We start from the raw sequence: 24172 nt of genomic DNA, 5'->3' as shown, positions 1-24172 counted from the left end.
AGCGCCTTTCCGGAAGCTCAAAGCGCTTTACATAAACAATCATAACATAAAAACAAACAGACAAACTATCCTAACGGAGAAGCGGCGAATAAACATGGCCTGCTCTTTCTGAAAAATCGCACTTTGCTGTACTGCACAAAACCATTCATCGAGTCATGCAATCCGAAAAAGATCCTCCAATCCAACTCATCCATGCTGACCAAGATGCCCCACCAATGCTAGTCCCATTTTCTCACGTTTGACCCATATGCCCCTAAACCTTTTCAGGTACAAGTCCAAATCTATATGCTAAAACTCTTGTTTGTTTGTTTGTTTGTTCGTTCCTGAATTACAGCCAAAACAGTACACGATAGCACGACAATTTTAGGCCCACCTTACTCACCGTGGTGCTAATGGAAGAAGTTTAATTGAAATCGGTGTTATATTTTAAAAGTTATTCACATTTTAAAGTTTAAATCTATCTCCTAGGGAAGGAGGTGGTAGGAGGGAGAGAGGCGGGGAGGATAAGGGGAGAGGGGAGGGAGGGGTGGGGGCGGGGAGTGGGGGAGGAGAGGGTGCTGCACCAATGCAGGAGAGGTTTGGGCCCAACGGGTCCACTTGGTCTAGTGTCATCTAAATGTCTTTATTACATCTGCCACAACTACTTCCTCTGGCACACACTAGGAACTGCAGATGCTAGTTAAAAAAAAACCCCACAAAGTCCTGGAATAATTCAATGCGTCATGCAGCATCTCTGGAGAACATAGACAGTTGACGTTTTGGGTTGGAACCTTTCCTCTGGCAGCTGGTTCCATAGGCTGCCAATATAGGCACACTTCTGAAAAGTTTTTTTCCTCCATAGACACAGCTTAACCTGCTGAATCTTTCCATCATTTTCTTGAGATTCAGTTCCTGTGCTCTACAGTTCTATCTTTTATATTGTTTAACAATTGGTGCAGTTCTGGTGGACATGGGCTTATCCCATTAAGACCTGTTTACAATACTGGCAGGGATGGGTGTGTCAATGTATAACACTGGGGTACAGTACCGGTGGGGGACAGGTCTGTCGCTGTATAACACTGGGGTACAGTACCGGTGGGGGACAGGTCTGTCGCTGTATAACACTGGGGTACAGTACTGGTGAGGACAGGTCTGTTGCTGAATAACACTGGGGTACAGTACCGATGGGGACAGGTCTGTTGCTGAATAACACTGGGGTACAGTACCGGTGGGGACAGGTCTGTTGCTGAATAACACTGGGGTACAGTACCGGTGGGGGACAGGTCTGTTGCTGAATAACACTGGGGTACAGTACTGGTGAGGACAGGTCTGTTGCTGAATAACACTGGGGTACAGTACCAGTGGGGACAGGTCTGTTGCTGATTAACACTGGGGTACAGTACCGGTGGGGACGGGTCTGTCAATGTGACACTGGGGTACAGTACCGGTGGGAACGGGTCTGTCGCTGAATAACACTGGGGTACAGTACCGGTGGGGACAGGTCTGTTGCTGATTAACACTGGGGTACAGTACCGGTGGGGATGGGTCTGTCGCTGTATAACACTGGAGTACAGTACCGGTGGGAACGGGTCTGTCAATGTGACACTGGGGTACAGTATTGGATGGGACGGGTCTGCACTGTGTTACATGGGTTGGATACTGATTCAATATAGTTTACAGTTTCAAGAATTTGAACAACTGGGTTTACCAGTGAGACACACCTTGTTTGCTGGGATCTCAAAGCTGACAACATGCAGCAACAAGTATTGTCACTAGTTTATTCCTGTCCGTCATCCACAGGCTTCAGTGTGTTAGATTAACTGAGGCAGCAGAGTTGTGCAGCTCTCTCACTCACTGAAGGCAAAACGTTCAAGCTGAGAGGTGCAAAGTCCAGTGGCGACATTCCTATAGCAGTGAAGAGTGGTCTTGGAAAACCTTTTCCCATAACGGGAACCCTGGTCCAGTGCAGGAGTGGTCCGGCTCTGACCTAGGTTGTGTTAATTGCACACTTCTTTAATGTTGAGTTCTGCCTGAGGCTGCTGTTTGCTCTCTTTCCTCATCAGCGGCAAACCTTAAATTAGAACATTAGGAGTCAGAGACTCATTGAGCTAAGGGAACATGCCTTTTATTAGGATTACACCAAGTCAAGTCAAGTTTATTTGTCACATTCACATATAAGATGTGCAGTGAAATGAAAGGTCACCCACAGTCTAGCAATAAGAGCAATAAAAATAATAAAAATAAGTAATTTCACACACAATCACAAACCAACACAAAAAAAAAAGAAACGTTCATCACAGTGAGTCTCCTCCAGTCACCTCCTCACTGTGATGGAAGGCCAGAATGTCTTTTCTCTTCCCCTGCCGTCTTCTCCTGCGTTCCTGGTTCCACATTTCTCCCTGGCACTGACTAACATATCTCCTCAGGCCAAGATCAGACTTTTCAGAGACTTCAGACGTGAAGGTTGCAAGATCATCGCTGGAAACGTGACAATCTTTGTGTGTTATCTCCGAAAAGGATCCACTTACAACCATTTCACTCTTTCACTTATGTAGAATTGTACTTATGTGCCCAAAGGATTTGACCGCATGGCACACAAAAGAAGCTTCTTACTGCACCTCGGTCGGTACACGAGACAAGAATAAACTAAATAAACAAATCACTCAGTATTGAATGTGTAGGACGGAATTGCAGATGCTGATTTACACCGAAGATAGACATAAAATGCTGGAGTAACTCAGCAGGTCAGGCAGCATCTCTGGAGAAAAGGAATAGGTGATTCTTTGGGTCAGAACCCTTCTTCAGACTGGAATCCCTCTCGTTATTCAAGTTGTGACCCTGTGGCATCAGTTTATTTGGAGGAAAGCATTGCAGATTTCCATTCTCTCGGTATGTGGGAATACCTGTGAACTGTCTGCCCCCTAGCATCCGTTTCTAGTTTCCCTGAGAGGGTGTTTGGGATCCGCTTGAACAGCAGTCTGTTTAAAATCCTCCACGGCAGGTTAACATGGGGAGATGTTGAATTTAATGGATGCCGGGGTTATGCACTGCTGAGCCTGTATGTGGAGCTGGGGTTCAAGCTGGGAAAGAGGGCTGGGCTCGAGACCATACGTTTAGCAGCTTCAGGTTTCAATGGATCAACGGTACTTTATTGTCACATATACCTAGGTACAGTGAAATGCCTTTTGCACACAGTTTATGTGAAAATATTACTATACATCGGCACAAACACACTTAAGTACAAGAGTGTAAGAATAGTAGATTACACTGAGGCAGTACATAAGAGTCGCCATGTTTCCGGCACCATCTTGTACACTTCAAGTTCAGAGTTGTTGAAAATATAGACTCTTAACTTGGCCATAAAGGCCCGTTGTCCTGGCGACGGCACTGGGTCGGAGTTCAGGGGTCTGCCTGGCCAGACGATGTTGTCGCTGTCCTCCACCGCTGCTCCGCCATTCCGTGCCACTGCCGGCCACATCCGATCTGTGCACTCAGCCTCGGAGTAGCACCCGATCCATTATAGCCCCAGGCTGCTGCGACGCACTCCACCGACGCCACGACCTTCCACGCACTGTTTCCTTGCCTCCCACAGCCCATGCTCTGCCTCCATGACCCAGGGCACCTCCCACAGCTGACCGTGGAACCCCTAGAGCGCCTCCAAGCCTCCAGCCCACTCACCGGCACCGTTCGTCTCTTCCGTCACCACCGTCTAGAAGGAATTCATTTTGAAAGAAAGATTTCATTTACAACTACCTCTCTGTCTATCCCACCTTCTCCCCACCATCAATTTCCTTTATAGAGTCATAGATTGATACATTGTGGAAACAGGCCCTTCGGCCCAACTCGTCCACACCGGCCAACAATGTCCCAGCTACCCTAGTCCCACTTGCCTATGCTCGGTCCATAACCCTCCAAACCTGTCCTATCCATGTACCTACCTGTCCGACTGTTTCTTAAACGATAGGATAGTCCCAGCCTCAACTACCTCCTCTGGCAGCTTATTCCATACACCCACCACCCTCTGTGTGAAAACGTTACCTCTTGGATTCCAATTAAATCTTTTCCCCTTCACTTTGAACCTATGTCCTGTGGTCCTCGATTCCCCTACTCTGGGTAAAAGACAGTTTTTTAATTGTCATACTATACTGGCAATGGGACAATGAAATTCCTACTTGCTGCACCTCAATAGGCCCGTAAATGCAATAACACACAAATAAATATATGATTCACAATAATGTAATAAATTCATCTTTTATGGTAGGTAACCAGACCATAAAAATAATAAAAAGAAATATCCACCGGGTGGCGCCGCGATGGCAGCCTCGCCTACAGTCTGTCTGTCCTTTTTTGTTATTTTTGGTGAGTTTAAAAGTCTGTGTTAATGTTCTCAGGTTTGTTTTATATGGGGGGAGGTCGGGGGAAACCTTTTTTCAATCTCTCACCTTGCCGGAGATGCGATTGTTTTTCCGGATCGTATCTCCGATCGCTCTGCGGCCTAACATCATGGAGCTGGAGGCCTTGCCCGGGACTAACTTTGAGCCCCACCTGATGGTGTGGACTTACCATCTAAGCATGCGATTCCTCGCCTGGATTGACGCTCAAGTCGCGGCCTGAGGACTTTAACATCCAGGAGCTCGCAGTCTCGGATTTGGAGAGATGTGGGGCAAACATGAGCAAATGGGATTTGCTTAGATGGGGCATTTTGGTTGCCATGGACGAGCTTGGACAAAGGGTCCGTTTCCGTGCTGTATGACTCTTGAATCTATGACTTGAAGATGATCTGGAACCTGGATTTTCGGGGTTTTTAGGCTCCTGTACCTTCTTCCCTATGGTAGCAGCGAGATGAGAGCATGGCCAGGGTGGTGTGGGTCTGATAACATTGGCTGCCTTTTTGAGGCAGTGTTTCCTGTAGATCCCTTCAATGGAGGGGAGGTCAGTAGTCGTGATGGACCAGGCATTGTCCATCATTTGACATAAGGCAAGCGATAAAGCGTGTTACATTTTAAATTTTCCCGGAGTGTTTTGGCATAAAACCTGTGACACACTCGAGCTGGCTTAGAAATGAGTGAGTCACAATACAATCCATCGGCTCCTCCACTCCAGAGCTTAGCCCTTGCAGAAGGCATAGTCACTTTTAGTTAAAACAAACACATCCAGGAGTGCCTGCAGTAATCCACACCCATTATCTCACCAACATATATACAGGGCATTCTGCCTGAAGGCAGCCGCTCGCACTCCTCTTGGGGGTGTTTGCTGAGACTGCAGAGCACCAAGTGATCAGCTCACCCACCCGCTGATGTTCCCAGCTGCAGCGTTGGGAGGAAAGCTTTTGATTATTATGGTTATCAGAGGGATCTCATATTGATACAGCAGCAAGTGGCCAGGGTGACTAAATGTGGTGAAACTGAGGGATTACCAGTCTAAGTCAAGTTGAGTCACGTCGAGCCAAGTGTATTGGTATCTGGGTGTACTAACGAGCTGCCAGAGGAGGTAGTTGAGGCAGGGACTATTGCAACGTTTAAGAAACAATTGGACAGGTCTATGGATTGACAGGTTTAGAGGGATATGGGCCAAACACAGGCAGGTGGGATTAGTCTAGATGGGACATGTTTGTCGGTATGGGTTAGTTGGGCCAAAGGGCCTGTTTCCACTCTGTGACTCTTATTAAGCATGGTGAGGTACAGGTACAATGAAAATCTTGCAACAACATCATCACTGACACGAACTCAGACAACACGCAGAACATAAATTATACAGAAACTATACAAGTCAGTGAAAAGAAGACTACAAAAGAAGAAATTAGAGCAAAATCACAAGTCGGTGGTGGTGCAAGAGGTAGTGTTCTGTTGCAGGTTGGTTCAAGAACCTGATGGATGTAGTTCAGTAGCTGCTTCTGAAAGTGGGTGGAGAGTGTTTTGTTGCCTCCCCCACTGATTGTGCTCGGTGGGTCAGGAAGTGGTCGGCCCTGCTGCTGAGTCCTAGGTCCAGGTGTTTGGAGAGGATTTTGATTGGAATTGTGATGTTGAAGGCCGAGCTATAGTCGATCAACAGGAGTCTGCCGGAGGGGCCATTGCCACCCTGGCGCCACAGGGATGAATGTAGGGCTTGGGAGATGGCATCTGCTGCTCGTCAGTCTAAAATCACAGTAGCTAAAAGCATAAGAGTCTGGAATCCAGAGGAAGACCCAAAATGCTGGAGTAACTCAGTGGGTCAGGCAGCATCGTTGGAGAACATGGATAGGTGACGTTTCGGGTCGGGACCTTTCTTCATTCCATAGAGATGCTGCCTGACCCGCTGAGTTATTCCAACACTATATGCCTTTTTTTTTGTAAACCAGCTTCTGTAGTATCCAGAGGATTGGACTGCTGGTCTGCGAAATTGAAGTCCAAGTAATTGAATAAATCTGTACTGATAAAAAGCTTGTGTGAGTTGGGATGACCATGAAACTATCAGATTGTCATAGAAACTGGTCAGCTTCACTGATAATGCTTCAGAAAAGGAAATCGGGTGTCCTTCCCTTGTCTGGACTCTGTCACTGAGGTTAAGGGTAATTAGGGGTGGCATTATCGAAACGCATAAGATTATTAAGGGGTTGGACACGTTAGAGGCAGGAAACATGTTCCAAATGTTGGGGGAGTCCAGAACAAGGGGCCACAGTTTAAGAATAAGGGGTAGGCCATTTAGAACCTGAGATGAGGAAAAACATTTTTCAGTCAGAGAGTTGTGAATCTGTGGAATTCTCTGCCTCAGAAGGCAGTGGAGGCCAATTCTCTGAATGCATTCAAGAGAGAGCTAGATAGAGCTCTTAAGGATAGCGGAGTCATGGGGTATGGGGAGAAGGCAGGAACGGGGTACTGATTGAGAATGATCAGCCATGATCATATTGAATGGCGATGCTGGCTCGAAGGGCCGAATGGCCTCCTCCTGCACCTATTGTCTATAATAAATACTAACCTTTCAGGAGTACCCACGGCTCATGTGTGAATAAAAACAATGGACACCAAGATTGTGGAGGAAGTGGGTTGAGGAGATGACGATCATTCCTCCCCCCTGCTCCCCTCCATCAGAAGGTACAGAAGCTTGAAAGCGCACCGCAGGCTCAGGGACAGCTTCTTTCCCGCTTCTGAACGGTCCTTCCATAAGCTAGTGTACTGTCCGATTCACCTCTACCCCATTGTGGACATTGAACTTTGTTTCTGGAACTGATGCGCTACAATGCTGAGAACTACACCGATGAGCCAAAACATTATGACCACTGACAGGCGAAGTGAATAACATTGATTATCTTCTTACAATGGCACCTGTCAAGGGGTGGGATATATTAGGCAGCAAGTGAACAGTCAGTTCTTGAAGTTGATGTGTTGGATGCAGGAGAAATGGGCAGGAGTGAAGACCTGAGCGACTTTGACAAGGGCCAAATTGTTATGGCCAGACGACTGGGTCAGAGCATCTCTGAAACGGCAAGGCTTGTGGGGTGCTCCCGGTCAGCAGTGGTGAGTACCTACCGACAATGGTCCGAGGAGGGACAAACTACAAACCGGCGACAGGGTGTTGGGCGCCCAAGGCTCATTGATGCGCGAGGGCAACAAAGGCTATCCCGTCTGGTCCGAACCGACAAAAGGTCTACTGTGGCAGAAGTCACAGAAAATTTTAATGGTGGTCACGGAAGGAATGTGTCACATACACAGTGCATCGCACCCTGCTGCTTATGGGGCTGCGTAGCCGCAGACCGGTCAGAGTGCCCATGATGCCCCCTGTCCACCGTCGAAAGTGCCTACATTGGGCATGCAAGCATCGGAACTGGGCCTTGGAGCAGTGGAAGGTCGCCTGGTCCGATGAGTCGCGTTTTCTTTTAGATCACGTCGATGGCCATGTACGTGTGCGCCGTTTACCTGGGGAAGTGATGGCACCAGGATGCACTGTAGGAAGACGACAAGCTCTGGGCAATGTTCTGCTGGGAAACCCTGGGTCCGGCCATTCATGTGGACGTCAATTTGACACGTGTCACCTACCTAAACATCACTGCAGACAAGATACACCCCTTCATGGCAATGGTATTCCCTGATGGCAGTGGCCTCTTTCAGCAGAATAATGCGCCCTGCCACACTGCACACATTGTTCGGGAATGGTTTGAGGAACATGATGAAGTGTTCACGGTGTTGCCCTGGCCTCCAAATTCTCCAGATCTCAACCCAATTGAGCATCTCTGGGATGTGCTGGATCGACAAGTCCGATCCATGGCGGCTCCACCTCGCAACTTACAGGACTTGAAGGATCTGCTGCTAATGTTTTGTTGCCAGATACCACAGGACACCTTCAGGGATCTTGTAGAGTCCATGCCTCGGCGGGTCAGCGCTGTTTTGACGGCACACGGAGGATGAACAGCATATTAGGCAGGTGGTCATAATGTTTTGGCTCATCAGTGTATATTCTGAACTCTGTACCCCATTGTTCTTGAGTTTGAATTGATTGTGTTTATGTATGGTATTAACTGATCTGATTGGAAGGTATGCCAAGCAAAGCTTTCAGCTATACCTTGGTACACGTGACAATAATAAACCTAAACTTAAAGAGGCAAAGATGAAGTCACTCAGGGTGCAGTCCCATTACAGGAAGGATATGGAGGCTTTAGAGAGGGTGGAGAACAGGTTTACCAGAATGCTGCCTGGATTAGAGGGTTCAGCTACAGGGAGAGGTTGGGTAGACTTGGATTGTTTTCTCTGGAATGTCAGACTTTGAGGGGGGGATGATAAAAGTGTCTGAAATTATACAATACAATACAATATCTTGTATTGGGCGGCACGGTGGCGCAGCGGTAGAGTTGCTGCCTTACAGCGAATGCAGCGCCGGAGACTCGGGTTCGATCCTGACTACGGGCGCCGTCTGTACGGAGTTTGTGCGTTCTCCCCGTCACCTGCGTGGGTTTTCTCCGAGATCTTCGGTTTCCCTCCCACGCTCCAAAGACGTACAGGTATGTAGGTTAATTGACTGGGTAAATGTAAAAATTGTCCCTAGTGTGTGTAGGATAGTGTTAATGTGTGGGGATCGCTGGGCGGCGCGGACTCGGTGGGCTGAAGGGCCTGTTTCCGCGCTGTATCTCTAAATCTTAAATCTAAATCTTTTATTGTCATTGTACAAGTACAACGAGATTTTTGAATGTTGCTTCCATATCGATGCTATCAAATATATAAATAAATCACGGCGAAAATGAAAACAAGATTCAAGAGATTCAAGATAGCTTTATTTGTCATCCAAAAAAACGATTTTTTTGGACGAAATTCAGTCACCCACAGTCCAACAATAAAAGCATTAAAGTGGGGGGGAAAGGAAAGAAAAAAGGGAGGCATGGGAGCGTGTGGGGTCACCCTGCTCTGGAACAGGGACCACATAGACATCCTTTGCTGCCCCGGGCCTCTCTGGTTTAGTTTCATTTCGTTCAGAGATACAGCGTGGAAACAGTCCACACTGACCAACCATCGCCCGTTCACACTAGTTCCACGTTATCCCAGTTTCACATCCTACACGTTAGGGGCAATTTACAGAGGACCAGTTAACCCGCAAGTCTTTGGAATGTGGGAGGAAACCGGAGCACCCGGAGAAAACCAATGCGGACACAGATTGTATGTGCAAAGTCCATGTAGACAGCATCCATAATCAGGATTGAACCCAGATCTCTGGCGCTGTGAGATTGCAACTCTACAGCTGCGCCACCGTGCCATGTCTGTGAATGCCGTTGAAACCCCGAGGATTGGGGCAGCTCAGGAGAAGGCACGAGGTGCGATGGTTCAGGAGTGGTGCAGCCCCATAATAAAGGCCAGACTCAGCAATGGTTGGTGTTTGTCCAGCTGATGATGTGTGATAACGAGATCAGAGAGAGGTGATGAGGGACCCGCATCAGAGCAGAGGGTAACGAGATCTTTACAACATCTGTCGCTGTGGTTAAGTTCAGTTTATTGTCACTTGTACCGAGGTACAGTTACTGAAAAGCTTTTGCTGCATGCTGTCCAGCCAGTGGAAAGACAAAATATGATTATAATCGAGCCGTCCACAGTGTACAGATATAGGATAAAGGGAATAATGTTTAGTGCAAGATAAAGTTTAGTGCAAGATAAAGTACAGTAATGTCAGATTAAAGATAGTCTGAGGGTTTCCATTGAGGTAGGTGGTAGGCCAGGACCACTCTCTCATTGGAGATAGAATGGTTCAGTTGCCTGATAACAGCTGAGACAATGCTGTCCCTGAATCTGGTGGCATGCATTTTCACACTTCTGTACCTCTTGTCCGATGGGAGACGGGAGAAGAGGGAGTGACCGGGGTGAGACTGGTCCTTGATTATTATGGTGGCCTTGCCAAGGCAGCGTGAGCAGGTAGATGGAGTCAATGGAAGGGAGATTGGGTTCTGTGCTGCATCCACAACTCTCAGTGATTTGATTTAGTTTTTTTACAGCGAGGAAACAGGCCCTTCGGCCCACCAAGCCCGCGCCAACCAGCGATCCCCGCACGGTTACACGATCCTACAAACACTCGGGACAATTTACATTTATACCAAGACAATGAACTTACAAACCTGTATGTCTTTGGAGTGTGGGAGGAAACCCGAACTTCCCGGAGAAAACCCACACAGGTCATAGGGAAAATGCACAGACAGCACCCGTAATAGAACCAGGGTCTCTTGCGCTGTAAGGCAGCAGCTCTCCCGCTGCACCACCGTGCTTTCTTGTGGTTTTTGTACAACCTGTCAGTGCCCTATACTGTACACACACAGTACTGAGGAGTGTTGACACTGGCCTTCCTGTCCTGCACATCCTCCCATTCAACACCCTTCACCACTCTCTGATTATTGGCAGAACGGACTCTTGCCCCGGGGAGAAGAGAGGAGGGGGGGGAACGAAGGAGGACCCGGCGCGGGATATTTTGTTATTTTGTCGGCGCCCTTTATGTGACGACTCTTTGCATACCTTCACCATGACTTGTCACCTGTAACAATAAAGTATTCATTCATTCATTCATTCATTAATTCAATAAAGTATTCGTTGATTCATTCAAGCTTGGAGTCCCCCCCCCCCTGCAGTCTCTACCACTGGTGTTGGGAATCAGGGAATGTTCTCTGTAAGCTATCCCACAGTTAGTGTAGTGTAGGGCACTCTGGTCTCTTGAATTAGAAGGTTAATGTGACGCGGTGGGCCGAAGGGCCTGATTCTGTGCTGTACTCCTCCTCTACCACACCACTTGATTGGATGTATAACACCTGAGATATCCTGGAATGAGCGTCTCTGGAGTTGTCCTCCACAGGTAACCTATTGCTTGGGAAGCACTCTTGTGAAAGTGACTGCAGTGGTCAGCGACGAGGTGCTGCTGTGGAGAGAACTGACCACTGGCGTTGCCTCTCTTCTCTTTGTTACAGATTCGTTTGTCAACAGTCAAGAATGGACGCTGAGCCGGTCCGTGCCCGAGCTGAAGGTGGTGAGTGCCCGCACTGTGTGCCCCTGCCCTCTGTTCCCAGCTCCACTCCTCTCTGTACCAAACAGCCCTCATACTCAGCACCACTCCTATGTATCCAACACCCCTCCTCTCTCTACTCCCTCCTCTCAGTACTCCCTCCTCTCAGTACTCCCTCCTCTCTACTCCCTCCTCTCAGTACTCCCTCCTCTCAGTACTCCCTCCTCTCAGTACTCCCTCCTCTCTACTCCCTCCTCTCTACTCTCTCTACTCCATCCTCTCTACTCCCTCCTCTCTACTCCCTCCTCTGTACTCCTCTCCGTACTCCCTCCTCTCTCCTCTCCGTACTCCCTCCTCTCTCCTCTCTGCACTCCCTCCTCTCTGTACCCAGCGCCCCTCTGCTACCCGTGTAGGAGCGGAGCCCCATGCCACTGGGGATTCTCCGACCAGCCCTCGTTCTGGGAGTACGTGGAAGTACAGAGTTTACTTTGACAACGTGGAGAATACATGGAAGTACTTTTCCCTGGACGGCAGCAAACCCCTTGAGTTTAGGCAGAGGGGGAGTGTCTCCTCACATCCTTCCGCCTGCGATGCTGTGGCAGGGTTGTGGATGAAGCAGTGGAGCGGCAAGCTGCACACACACCCACATTGTGACCAGCCTTTCTTGCTGCTGTCCCAAGCAACTGTGTGATCGCTAGTGATCTCCCAGAGGTTGACGATGGGGACTCGGAGATGGTAACACTGCGCAACACTGACGGTGAACTGATAGCAGAGTGGCATGAATTACTTGCTGACACAACGAACTACAGATGCTGCAATCTTGAGCAAAAAGCAAAGTGCTCGAGAAACTCAGCCGGTCAGGTAGCACCTGTGGTGGGAATGGAAAGACGGGCGTTTCATTTTGAAGAACGGTCCCGATCTGAAACACTGGCTGTCTATTCCCTCAATTATACCTTGGAGACTTCCCTACAGCAGTGTCCTGGGACTGATATGTTGACCCATGCGCCCATCTCTAGAGTGAGGTACATGAGTTCATCGGGGAAACGGTACCGAGGGAGAAGATATTGAACGACAAAGCAAAGAGCAGTGCCTGATTGTCCACTGGTGCTCCCAATCCTCATTGTGTATGGGGTCAACCTGTGGTCCTGGTGTCTGTCACCTTGCCCCGAGTCAGACACTGTGTGTACTGGCACGGAGCCTCTCGGCTGGTAACACAGAAAAAATCGAGAGCCAGTTGTTCATTTAATGAAGAGCTGTGTCTGCTGCTGATTTAGGTCTGTTCTGTGCAATTAGTGTCTCTGCTGACATGCCAAAAGTGCACTTTCACAGGTGGAAAACAGGCCTGGGCCCAACGCTGCAGAGCCGGCCTGTTTACTGCTCACGCAGGCTCTTACATAACCACTCATCAGGCAGACAGGGCTTTATTGTGTTCTTCTCAGGATTGCCGTGTTATAGGAGACTGTGAGAGACACACATCCGAGATACTGCATCTGACAGAGAGAGGGAGAGGAGGAGGGAGGGAGGAAGAGAAGGAAGGAGCGATGGAGAGGGAGGGAGAGAGGGAGGAAGCAATGAAGGGAGAGAGGGAAGAAGGGAGGGAGGGGAGAGGGAGAAAAGGAGGGGTAGAGGGAGATAGAGAGGGGGCAGAGGGAGGGGAAGGGGGAGGCATTTTGGGTTTGAGACTGAAATGTCACTGTAGACAGAGACAGATTGGAGAAAGGGACAGAGGAGCTCCAAGATATACATTAATGACTTAGATGAAGGGATATATACATTAATGACTTAGATGAAGGGATTAAAAGTACCATTAGCAAATTTGCAGATGATACTAAGATGGGGGGTAGTGTGAATTGTGAGGAAGATGCAATAAGGCTCAGGGTGACTTGGACAGGTTGTGTGAGTGGGCGGATACATGGCAGATGCAGTTTAATGTAGATAAGTGTGAGGTTATTCACTTTGGAAGTAAGAATAGAAAGGCAGATTATTATCTGAATGGTGTCAAGTTAGGAAAAGGGGATGTTCAACGAGATCTGGGTGTCCTAGTGCATCAGTCACTGAAAGGGAGCATGCAGGTACAACAGGCAGTGAAGAAAGCCAATGGAATGTTGGCCTTCATAACAAGAGGAGTTAAGTATAGGAGCAAAGAGGTCCTTCTACAGTTGTACCGGGCCCTGGTGAGACCGCACCTGGAGTACTGTGTGCAGTTTTGGTCTCCAAATTTGAGGAAGGATATTCTTGCTATTGAGGGCGTGCAGCGTAGGTTCACTAGGTTAATTCCCGGAATGGCGGGACTGTCGTATGTTGAAAGGCTGGAGCAATTAGGCTTGTATACACTGGAATTTAGAAGGATGAGGGGGGATCTTATTGAAACATATAAGATAATTAGGGGATTGGACACATTAGAGGCAGGAAACATGTTCCCGATGTTGGGGGAGTCCAGAACAAGGGGCCACAGTTTAAGAATAAGGGGTAGGCCATTTAGAACGGAGATGAGGAAGAACTTTTTCAGTCAGAGAGTGGTGAAGGTGTGGAATTCTCTGCCTCAGAAGGCAGTGGAGGCCAGTTCGTTGGATGCTTTCAAGAGAGAGCTGGATAGAGCTCTTAAGGATAGCGGAGTGAGGGGGTATGGGGAGAAGGCAGGAACGGGGTACTGATTGAGAGTGATCAGCCATGATCGCATTGAATGGCGGTGCTGGCTCGAAGGGCTGAATGGCCTACTCCTGCACCTATTGTCTATTGTCTATTGTCTATAGGAGCCATTGTGCCCCAGAGAAACCTTGCTCCTGAATGGTGAACGTGCCTTTCCTTTTCCTCCATGGATTGCTCAAGGCCTCAGTTACAGGCGGTGTTAGCCTGACCAGGACTGCCAGCTTTCTGCAGCCTGACTCGTTTAATTCTTTGCATAGAAAGGAACTGCAGATGCTGGTTTATACCGATGATGGACACAAAGTGCATTGGGGTCAGGGTTAGTTAAGGTTAGGAGTAACTCAGCGGGTCTAGCAACAGCTCTGGAGAAAAAGGATGGGTGACCCCTCCCACAGTGCACCGCTCCCTCACTGCCCCTCCCACAGTGCGGCGCTCCCTCAGTACCGCCCTCCCACAGTGTGGCGCTCCCTCACTGCCCCTCCCACAGTGCGGCTCCCTCACTGCCCCTCCCACAGTGTGGCGCTCCCTCACCTCCCCTCCCACAGTGCGGCTCCCTCACTGCCCCTCCCACAGTGTGGTGCTCCCTCACTGCCCCTCCCACAGTGTGGCGCTCCCTCACCGCCCCTCCCACAGTGCGCGCTCCCTCAGTACCACCCCTCCCACAGTGCGGCGCTCCCTCACCCCCCCTCCCACAGTGTGGCGCTCCCTCACCGCCCCTCCCACAGTGTGGCGCTCCCTCACCGCCCCTCCCACAGTGCGCGCTCCCTCAGTACCACCCCTACCACAGTGCCACGCCTCCTCCCTGCCCCTCCCACAGTGCCACGCTCCCTCCCCGCCCCTCCCATAGTGCACCGCTCCCTCACCGCCCCTCCCACAGTGTGGCGCTCCCTCACCCCCCCTCCCACAGTGCACCGCTCCCTCACCGCCCCTCCCACAGTGCGGTGCTCCCTTGCATCACAATTTCCCCCAAGAGGGCAGGCTGGAAAAATGAATCAACTAAATTTGGGAATTCACAGCAAGAAGTAAAGTGATGGGTGAATCTACCGGGTAGTTGTTGAAATGCCGCAGATCACTGGTGTCACGGAGGGGAGGGAAGCTGCTGCCCCCACACAACGTGCCCGGTGTTTGACCCAGTCTCACTCTGAGGGAGACTTGAGACACCGTGTCGTGACTTCACTCCCTGTGTTTTTGTTCATCAGGGAATCGTCGGCAACCTGTCCAGTGGCAAATCTGCTCTGGTTCACCGATACCTGACTGGGACCTACGTGCAGGAGGAGTCACCTGAAGGTATTAGTGTGTGTGTGTGTGTGTGCGCGTCTGAGAGAGAGTGTGTGTGTGTGTGTCTGAGAGAGTGAGTTAGTGTGAGAGTGTATGTGAGTGTGTGTGAGAAAGTGTGTGTGAGAGTGTGTGTGTGAGAGAGTGCGTGAGAGAGTGTGTGTGTGAGAGTGTGTGAGAGAGTGAGTGTGAGTGTGCGTGAGAGTGTGTGAGAGTGTGTGTGGGAGAGATAGAGTGTTTGTGAGAGAGAGAGAGAGTGTGTGTGTGTGAGAGTGTGTGTGTGTGTGAGAGTGTGTGTGTGTGTGAGAGTGTGTGTGTGTGTGAGAGTGTGTGTGTGTGAGAGTGTGTGTGTGTGTGAGAGTGTGTGTGTGTGAGAGTGTGTGTGTGTGTGAGAGTGTGTGTGGGGGAGATAGAGTGTGTGTGTGTGTGAGAGTGTGTGTGTGTGTGAGAGTGTGTGTGTGTGTGAGAGTGTGTGTGAGAAAGAGCCCTTTGATGATGTATTTCAAGTTAATCTCTGCCTGCTTGTGATCCGTGTCCCTCCAATCCCTACATATCCACATGCCTATCTAAAAGTCTCAAACACTATTATAGTATCTACTAAATACTTCAATCACTAAGAGAGTGAAGGTAGCCCACCTGATACAGGTCAATGGAATTAGTATTGATGTGTACAATGGGTAGCATTGACGTGATGGGCCGAGGGGGCCTGTTTCTGTCATGCAAGACTGTCTTCTGTGAAACAAAGTCTGGAATAACCAGCCCTTTATCTCGTAAATATGCCCCAGTTGGAGACTGAACCTCTTGTGAAAGCCCCCACCACCTACCCTGCCTTGCCCTTGTAGGCTCCTATATATTCAATGATCACCCTTCATTCTTCTCAACTGATAGACAAGCCTTACATCCCCAGAGTTAGCCCATTGAATCACTTCTGAATTGCTTCCAATGCTGGTGTATCTTTCAAATAACTGGACCAAAACTGTGTCCAGACCACATCCCCAACACACTGCAGTTAGACTTTAAACTTTACTTTAGACTTTAGAGATACAATGCAAAAACAGGCACTACAACCCACCGAGTCCGCGCCGACCAGCGATCACTAACACTAACACTATCCTACACACCAGGGACAATTTACAATTTTACTGCAGCCAATTAACCTACAAACCTGCGTCTTTGGAGTGTGGGAAGAAACCAAAGCACCCAGAGAAAACCCACGCAGGTCATGGGGAGAACGTACAAACTCTGTACAGACAGCACCCGTAGTTAGGATTGAACCCGGATCTCTGGCGTTGTAAGGTAGCAGCTCTAACGCTGCGCAAATATGTTGTATTGTTACCATACAACCCTATTTCGAAACTTCATCCCCACTGTAATAAAGGCCAATCTGCCATTTAGCCTTGCTAACTATGAGCTCCCCCTGCCTACTAACCTGTTGTGATGGATGTACAGGAACACTGAGATCTTCACTCATCAGCATTCTCTGCATGGAAGCAATAATTTGCCTTCAAAGCTCCTATGAACCCACCCCCTTCCACACGAGGCTGTGGCTGAGTTACGCCACAGCACGAGGAGGATGTGATTGTGCTGGGGAGAGTGCAGACGAGATTCTCCAGCTCTGGAGAACTTCACTCATGGGAAGAGATGCGATCGGCCGCGCTTGTTTTCCCGAAGTGAGGAATGCTGAGCAGTCACAGCTTACAGTACAGAAACAGGTCCTTCTGCCCAACTCACCCATGCTGGCCAACATGTCCCATTTACACTAGTCCCACCTGCCCGCACTTGGTCCATATCCCTCTAAACCTATCCTATCCCTGTACCTGTCCAAATGTCAATTAAACGTAATGATATACCTGCCTCAACCATCTCCTTTGGCAGCTTCTTTCACCACCATTGTGTAAAAAAGTGACTCCTCTGACTCCCATTTTAATCTTTCTCCCTCACCTTAAACCTATGTCCTCTGGATCTCGATTCCCCTTTCTCTGAGCAAAAGTGCATTTACCCCAATCTATTCCTCTCATGATCTTGTGCACCTCCATAAGATCACCCCATCCTCCTGCACTCCAAGTCTGTGACCCGATTGAGTTAAAATAACGTAAAATTATGATGGCTTAGTTGTGTTTGACAGTCAGAATCTTTTTCCCATGGTAGGGATGTTAAAAACAAGAAGGCACAAGTTTACATTCACCAGTCATAGAATCACAGAACCAGACAGCACATCGTTTCTGGGTCTGCTGATAGAATGACCATCTGCTTTGTAGAATTTCTTTAGTTATTCGCTCTTAAATTTGCTGTGGAATCTGTTTCCCTGCCCCCCCCCCCCCACGTTACACGTTTCACAACTCAGTGATAGGACAGTCTTGTAGACACTAGGGACTGCAGATGCTGGTTTACAAAAAAAGACACAAAGTGCTGGAGTAACTGGGGTGAGGCAGCATCTCTGGAGAACATGGATAGGTGACGTTTTGGATCGGGATCCTTCTTCAGATATGAGAGATTTTGAGGGATATGGGCCAAGCATAGGAAAATGGGGCCAGCTTACATGGGGCATCTTGGTTCTGATGGGCCAAAGGGCCTGTTCCATACTGTGTGACTCACGGACTATAATACCCTGTGTAAAACCACTGGTTTCATTCCCCTCTGCTGATCCCTGTTAATCTGCAAGCTCATGTCACCGACCCTCCTGCTACTGAACCTGTTTTTGGGCATGTCCCTGGGCCAAACTCTTCCTTTGTCAGTTCTCCCCTCTCTGTGGGCTCTGGGGTGAATTATCTCCCCATTTAGTTTAGATTAGTTTAGTATAGTTTAGAAATACATTGTGGAAACAGGCCCTTCGGCCCACTGTGTCCATGCCGACCGGCGATCCCCGCACACTAACACTATCTGACACACTAGGGGCAATTTAACCAAAGCCAATTAACCAACAAACCTGTACGTCTTTGGAGTGTGGGAGGAAACCGGAGATCCCGGAGAAAATCCACTTGGTCACAGGGAGAATGTACGAACTCTGTACAGACTGTACCCATAGTCGAGATCGAATCCGGATCTCTGGAGCAGTAAGGCAGCAACTCTACCGCTGCACCATCATGCCGCCCTTTTCATTCTCTCCCAGTGGTGGAATCACTGCTCGCCGAGAGTGTTCTTGTCCACCCTCAAGGCCCCAGCATCCTTCCAGCATGCACTGGCTGGACATTATGGGGCTGGCTGGGCATTAAGGCACTGGCTGGGCATTAAGGCACTGGCTGGGCATTACGGCACTGGCTGGGCATGGCAGCACCGGCTTGGCATTACGGCACTGGCTGGGCATGGCAGCACTGTCTGGGCATGGCAGCATTGTCTGGGCATGGCAGCATTGTCGGCATGGCAGCACTGGCTGGGCATGGCAGCACTGGATTGGCATGATGGCACTGGATGGGCATGGCGGCACTGGATGGGCATGGCGGCACTGGATGGGCATGGTGGCACTGGATGGGCATGGCGGCACTGGATGGGTATGGCGGCACTGGATGGGCATGACAGCACTGGATGGGCATGACGGCACTGGATGGGCATGGCGGCACTGGATGGGCATGGCGGCACCGGCTGGGCATAGCGGCTCATTGATCCTCCTCTTCTATCTTGCAGGGGGTCGGTTTAAGAAGGAGATCGTGGTTGACGGGCAGAGCTACCTGTTGCTGATCCGGGATGAAGGGGGGCCGCCCGAGGTGCAGGTGAGACTGCGAACTCTCACTGCCTCCCCCCATGGCTTGCTGCTGCAGAGCTCGAGTCATAGAGTGATAGAGCATGGAAACAGGCCCTTCGGCCTAACTTGCCCACACTGGCCAACATGTCCCATCTACACATCCCATCTGCCTGGCCTGCGTTTGGCCCATATCCCTCTAAACCTGTCCTATCCATGCACTGTCTAAATGTTTCCTAGATGTTGCAATACCAACTGCCTCAAATTACCTCCTCTGGAAGTTCGATCCATACACCCACCAGCCTTTGAGTGAAAACGTTACACCTCAGGTTCCTATTAAATCTTCACCCCCCTCACCCTAAACCTATGTCCCCTGGTTCTCGATTCCCCTACTCTGGGCAAGAGACTGTGCGTCTACCCGATCTTTTCTCCTCATGATCTTATACAATGCTACAAGATCACCCCTCATCCTGCGCTCCAAGGAATAGATCACTGGTCCGACTGCAGCAGGGCAGTTGTAGGCACGGCACTGTAGTGAGGGCATGGGGCTTTGGAGAGGAGGCAGCAGAAATTTACCAAAAGGATTCCATTGATGCGATGGGCTGGGAATCCTAGGGATGTTCTCAGATGTAAGGAACTGCAAGTGCTTGAGGGAGGAAAAAAACAAAGTGCGGGAGGAATTCAGCAAAGGAAACGGATAGACCTTTCCCTCCACAGGTGCTACCTGGCCTGCTGAGTTCCTCCAGCACTTAGCATTTTGGGTTGGGGTTGTTCTTGGTCTAGGAGGAGAGGATTTAACGTCATTAAGCGCGTGGGACAGGGAAGTCACAGAGAGACCATATATTCTAGGAGCAGAATTAGGCTATTCGGCCCATCAGGTCTACTCCATCAATCAATCATGGCTGGACTGTGTGGGGAACTAGAGTTTGGAATGTGGTTTGGAGATCAGGGATGAGGGAATGGATGTGTAGGAAGGAAGTTCAGATGCTGGATTAAACCGAAAATAGACACAAAAAGCTGTGGTAACTCATCGGGTCAGACAGCATCTCTACAGACCCAAAACGTCACCTATTCCTTTTCTCCAGAGATGCAGTCTGACCTGCTGAGTTACTCCAGCCTTTTGTGTCTATGAGGGAATGGATAATGGAGGAGGGCTGGGGTCAGGAGGTGGCAGTCGGGCTCTGGGGGGGTGGAAGTGGGTATGGAGAGGGGAGGGGGAGTGGTGGGGGTGGTGGAGGAGGCGCTGGGAGTGGCGGAGGTGCAGAGAGGGGTGAAGGGGATGGGAGTGAGGGGAGGGGGTGTGGGAGGGGGTGGGGTGACGGGCTCATGGGGAGTGTATTTACCTTGCTTCTCCACCCCACGGTGGCTTTGTTGCCCACAGTTTGCTGCCTGGGTGGATGCGGTGATCTTCGTCTTCAGTCTGGAGGATGAGATCAGTTTCCAGACGGTCTACAATTACTACATGCGGCTCTCCACCTACCGCAACACAGCGGAGATCCCCATGGTGCTCGTGGGCACCCAAGGTAAGCCCGTTCTGCCCGCTTTGTCAGAGGCAAATGCCCCCCCACCCCCACCCACACTCCCACCCACAACCCCCACCCCGCGCTCTGCCCACTGCCCGTGGTCAGGGCCTGCCAGGGACAAAGGCAGCCCCCTCCACCCACACCCCCACCCACAACCCCCACCCTCACTCCCACCCACACCCCCATCCACAACCCCCACCCACATACACACACATACATATACACACACACATATATATATATATATATATATATATATATATATATATATATATATTCAATTTCAATTTCAATTTAAAATACTTTATTGGCATGATAAGATACATCATTATATTGCCAAAGTATAGAACATAACATACATATTTAAAATGCATGAATATAAAAACAAGTATACAATGCATGGGTCGATATGCCCCTGTACATATATATATATATTTACGCAATACATTTATAGCCTTTTGATTGATTGCTACTCGTTCTTGTAGTTGTAAACAGTACAGCAAGGTAGCACGTTTAGTAGGTCGATATTAATTTCCTTAGTGTCAATTTATGTATGAGTGTATATGTACATGTTGGTCATTCACTGTCTCTCAGGTTGTGGCATGCTGTTACTTATTGTGCGCCAAGATGTGCCGTATTTCCTTCACCAAGGATTATTCTTAGTTTTGATACATCGTCTAGTTCTTTAAAATCTGGGGTCCCCAGACTGAGTTTTTCCAAATATATTTTTCCTATTTTATCGAATTTTTTACATTTTATAGAATTTTTAATATATATATATATCTACACACGCACACGTGCATATATAATACAAACAAACAATAATAGTGCAATAAAACAAAACCAATACCCCCAAGTCTATGAAGTTCGAGGGTGTAGTAGTAGTACAAGGATGTTGCTAGGAGTCAAGGGGCCTGAGCTTTCAGGAGAGGTTGGGCAGGCTAGGACTTGATTCAGTGCAAGAGGCTGTGGGGTGATCTTGCAGAGGTGTATAAAATCACGAGGGGGACACGTTGGGCTTGGAGTTTAGAAGAGAGAGGGTTGCCTTGATTGAAAGGTAAGGACCTGAGTGATCGTGACAGATTGGATGTGGAGAGGATGTTTATTTCTGGTAGGATTGTCAAGAATTTGAGATAATGGTTTAAAAATAAGATGTACCCATTTAAAACTGTGATAAGGTCATTTATTTTCCTATCAGACAGTTGGGTCTTTGATTCCTCTTTGTCAAAGGGTGGTGGAAGCAGAGTCTTTGAGTGGTGTAACAAGGGGCCACAGTTTAAGAATAAGGGGTAGGCCATTTAGAACTGAGATGAGGAAAAACTTTTTCAGTCAGAGAGTTGTGAATCTGTGGAATTCTCTGCCTCAGAAGGCAGTGGAGGCCAATTCTCTGAATGCATAGATAGAGAGCTAGATAGAGCTCTTAAGGATAGCGGAGTCAGGGGGTATGGGGAGAAGGCAGGAACGGGGTACTGATTGAGAATGATCAGCCATGATCACATTGAATGGTGGTGCTGGCTCGAAGGGCCGAATGGCCTCCTCCTGCACCTATTGTCTATTGTGCCGCCCTGGTTGTACCCTTATTAGGAGTGTGATGAGAATGTGTAGCTCTCACCTCAGAGTGAAGTGTATTGATGAACCTAAGTAAAACCTTGGTAAACATACAAGGAAAAAAATAGTGAAGGATTGTCTATTGTGTATTGAGAATGGATGGAAGGAGGCTCAAGTAAAACATAAACATCACCTGAGTCTTTGAGTGGTGTAACAAGGGGCCACAGTTCCTCCTGCACCTATTGTCTATTGTCTATTGTAAGGAGTAAGTGGATGTGTGATCAGCAGTTGATGGAGGGATGGTTGGAGGGTTACTGTGGGGGGAACGAGCGTGAGAGAGGCCAATCCTGCAGCTGTTGTTAGGTGAGCGGGGGGGGGGGGGGGGGTAGCATGGACACGGTGGGTCGAAGTGGCTGTGACCGGTGGCTGTAAGCTGAGTGCCTCTGTGCTCTATTTGTCAGATGCGATCAGTGCGACCAACCCTCGGGTGATCGACGATGCTCGTGCACGGAAGCTGTCTAACGACCTGAAGCGGTGCACGTACTACGAGACGTGCGCCACCTATGGGCTCAACGTGGAGCGTGTCTTCCAGGATGGTAATGTTTGCTTACTGCTCACGCCGGCCGTTCCTTGCTGCTCCTCCGGCTGTAAATATCGTCTCCCCCCGTCCTTCTGACCTCTCCCCTTCTAATAGCGGTGCTCCCTTCACTTTGTTTCGTTCTGTACGTTATCTTTGTTTTCTGTTAGTGTTTAGCACAAAGGACAGAGTGTGCCCAGGTTCCCAGCACCCAGCCCATGTACCACCCCGTACGAGGGTGTGGGAGAGTGGCGGGGTGAGCTTGCTGGGTGTCGGGGCTGTGGGAGCGTCCTGCCCTGTGGCAACTCAGCTTGTGGCAACGTCACCACATCTTGCAGGAGGATCCGAGTGGCTGAGTTCACACATATTGGATTTCGATGGCCTAGGATTTTATTAAACTACAAACAATCTGCTGATTGGAGATACAAGAAATTGCAGATGCTGTAGCCTTGAGCACGAAACACAGTGCTGCAGAAACATCATCTGCCCGTTCCCTCCACAGATGCCACAGATGCACAAAGCCTGACACGCTTTCTGAGGTGGCGCCGTACTGTGGTAACATTTTGCAAGCAGCAAAACAGGTCAGGATGAAATCTGGAGACACAATCCACCTGAAGAAGGATCCCCACCCGAAACGTCATCAATCTGTTCTCCAGAGATGCTGCCTGACCCACTGAATTACTCCAACACTTTGTACCTCCTCATGTTCTCCAGAGATGCTGCCTGACCCACTGAGTTACACCAGCACTTTGAACCTATCCATGTTCTCTGGAGATGCTGCCTGACCCACTGAGTTACTCCAGCACTTTGTCGTTTTCTCAAGATCAAATATAGCAGTTTTGAACTTCTATTGAAATGTTGTTGATTATGTATTATGTTTATGTATTGCATTTACAGGCCTGTTATGCTGCTGCGAGAAAGAATTGAATTGTTCAGTTGTCGGTACATATGGCAATTAAACACTCATGACATTTCAAAGACAGACACAAACAGCTGGAGTAACTCAGCGGGACAGACAGCATCTCTGGAGAGAAGGAATGGGCAATGTTTCATGTCGAGACCCTTCTTCAGACTGAGAGTTAGGGGAGAGGGAAATTGGATATGGGAGGGTACAAAGAGCATGTAAAGTGTGAAAAGAAATCAAAGCAGATGGTGATCAAGGAAATCTACAAAGGTTCATTGTTGGCTGAGGAGAAGATGACAACAAGGCATACAGACAGTACAATTAATCAGGAGGACAGTGAAACGTAGGAGAACTAGAGTGGGGGAGGGACGGGGAGAGGGAGTTTCTTGAAGTTGGAGAGATCAATATTTATGCTGCTGGATAGACACAAAAAGCTGGAGTAACTTAGCAGGTTACTGGAGAAAAGGAATAGGTGAAGTCTCGGGACGGGACCCTTCTTCAGACCGTTTGTTTTTGAGGTTGTTGAGGGAGAGGACAAGTCCCGCCAGGGGAAGGAAAATGGTTAGTGGAGGGAAATTTGTCTGAAGAAAGATCCCGATCCGAAA

General features: G+C 49.1%; 1 protein-coding gene across 5 annotated transcripts in view; it reads left to right on the top strand.

The window, feature by feature from the left end:
* The window catches only part of LOC144592814 (arf-GAP with GTPase, ANK repeat and PH domain-containing protein 3-like), a 301655-nt gene that overhangs the window by 145415 nt on the left and 132068 nt on the right, over positions 1-24172 (top strand). For all 5 annotated transcript variants that reach the window (XR_013547177.1, XM_078397926.1, XM_078397928.1 and 2 more), the window contains exons 2-6: positions 11384-11442; positions 15264-15351; positions 18961-19046; positions 20397-20538; positions 22548-22682. Coding sequence is in view for 4 of the 5 variants with exons in the window: in XM_078397926.1 (XP_078254052.1) it covers positions 11384-11442; positions 15264-15351; positions 18961-19046; positions 20397-20538; positions 22548-22682 (510 nt within the window). In the remaining variant the exon portion in view is untranslated. The remainder of the gene's footprint in view (positions 1-11383; positions 11443-15263; positions 15352-18960; positions 19047-20396; positions 20539-22547; positions 22683-24172) is intronic.

The sequence above is a fragment of the Rhinoraja longicauda genome, chromosome 4 (genome assembly GCF_053455715.1).
Source record: "Rhinoraja longicauda isolate Sanriku21f chromosome 4, sRhiLon1.1, whole genome shotgun sequence".
Classification (NCBI taxonomy): domain Eukaryota; kingdom Metazoa; phylum Chordata; class Chondrichthyes; order Rajiformes; family Arhynchobatidae; genus Rhinoraja; species Rhinoraja longicauda.
Note: the sequence above shows the minus strand (reverse complement) of the source record. Positions and strands in the feature narration are given on the sequence as shown.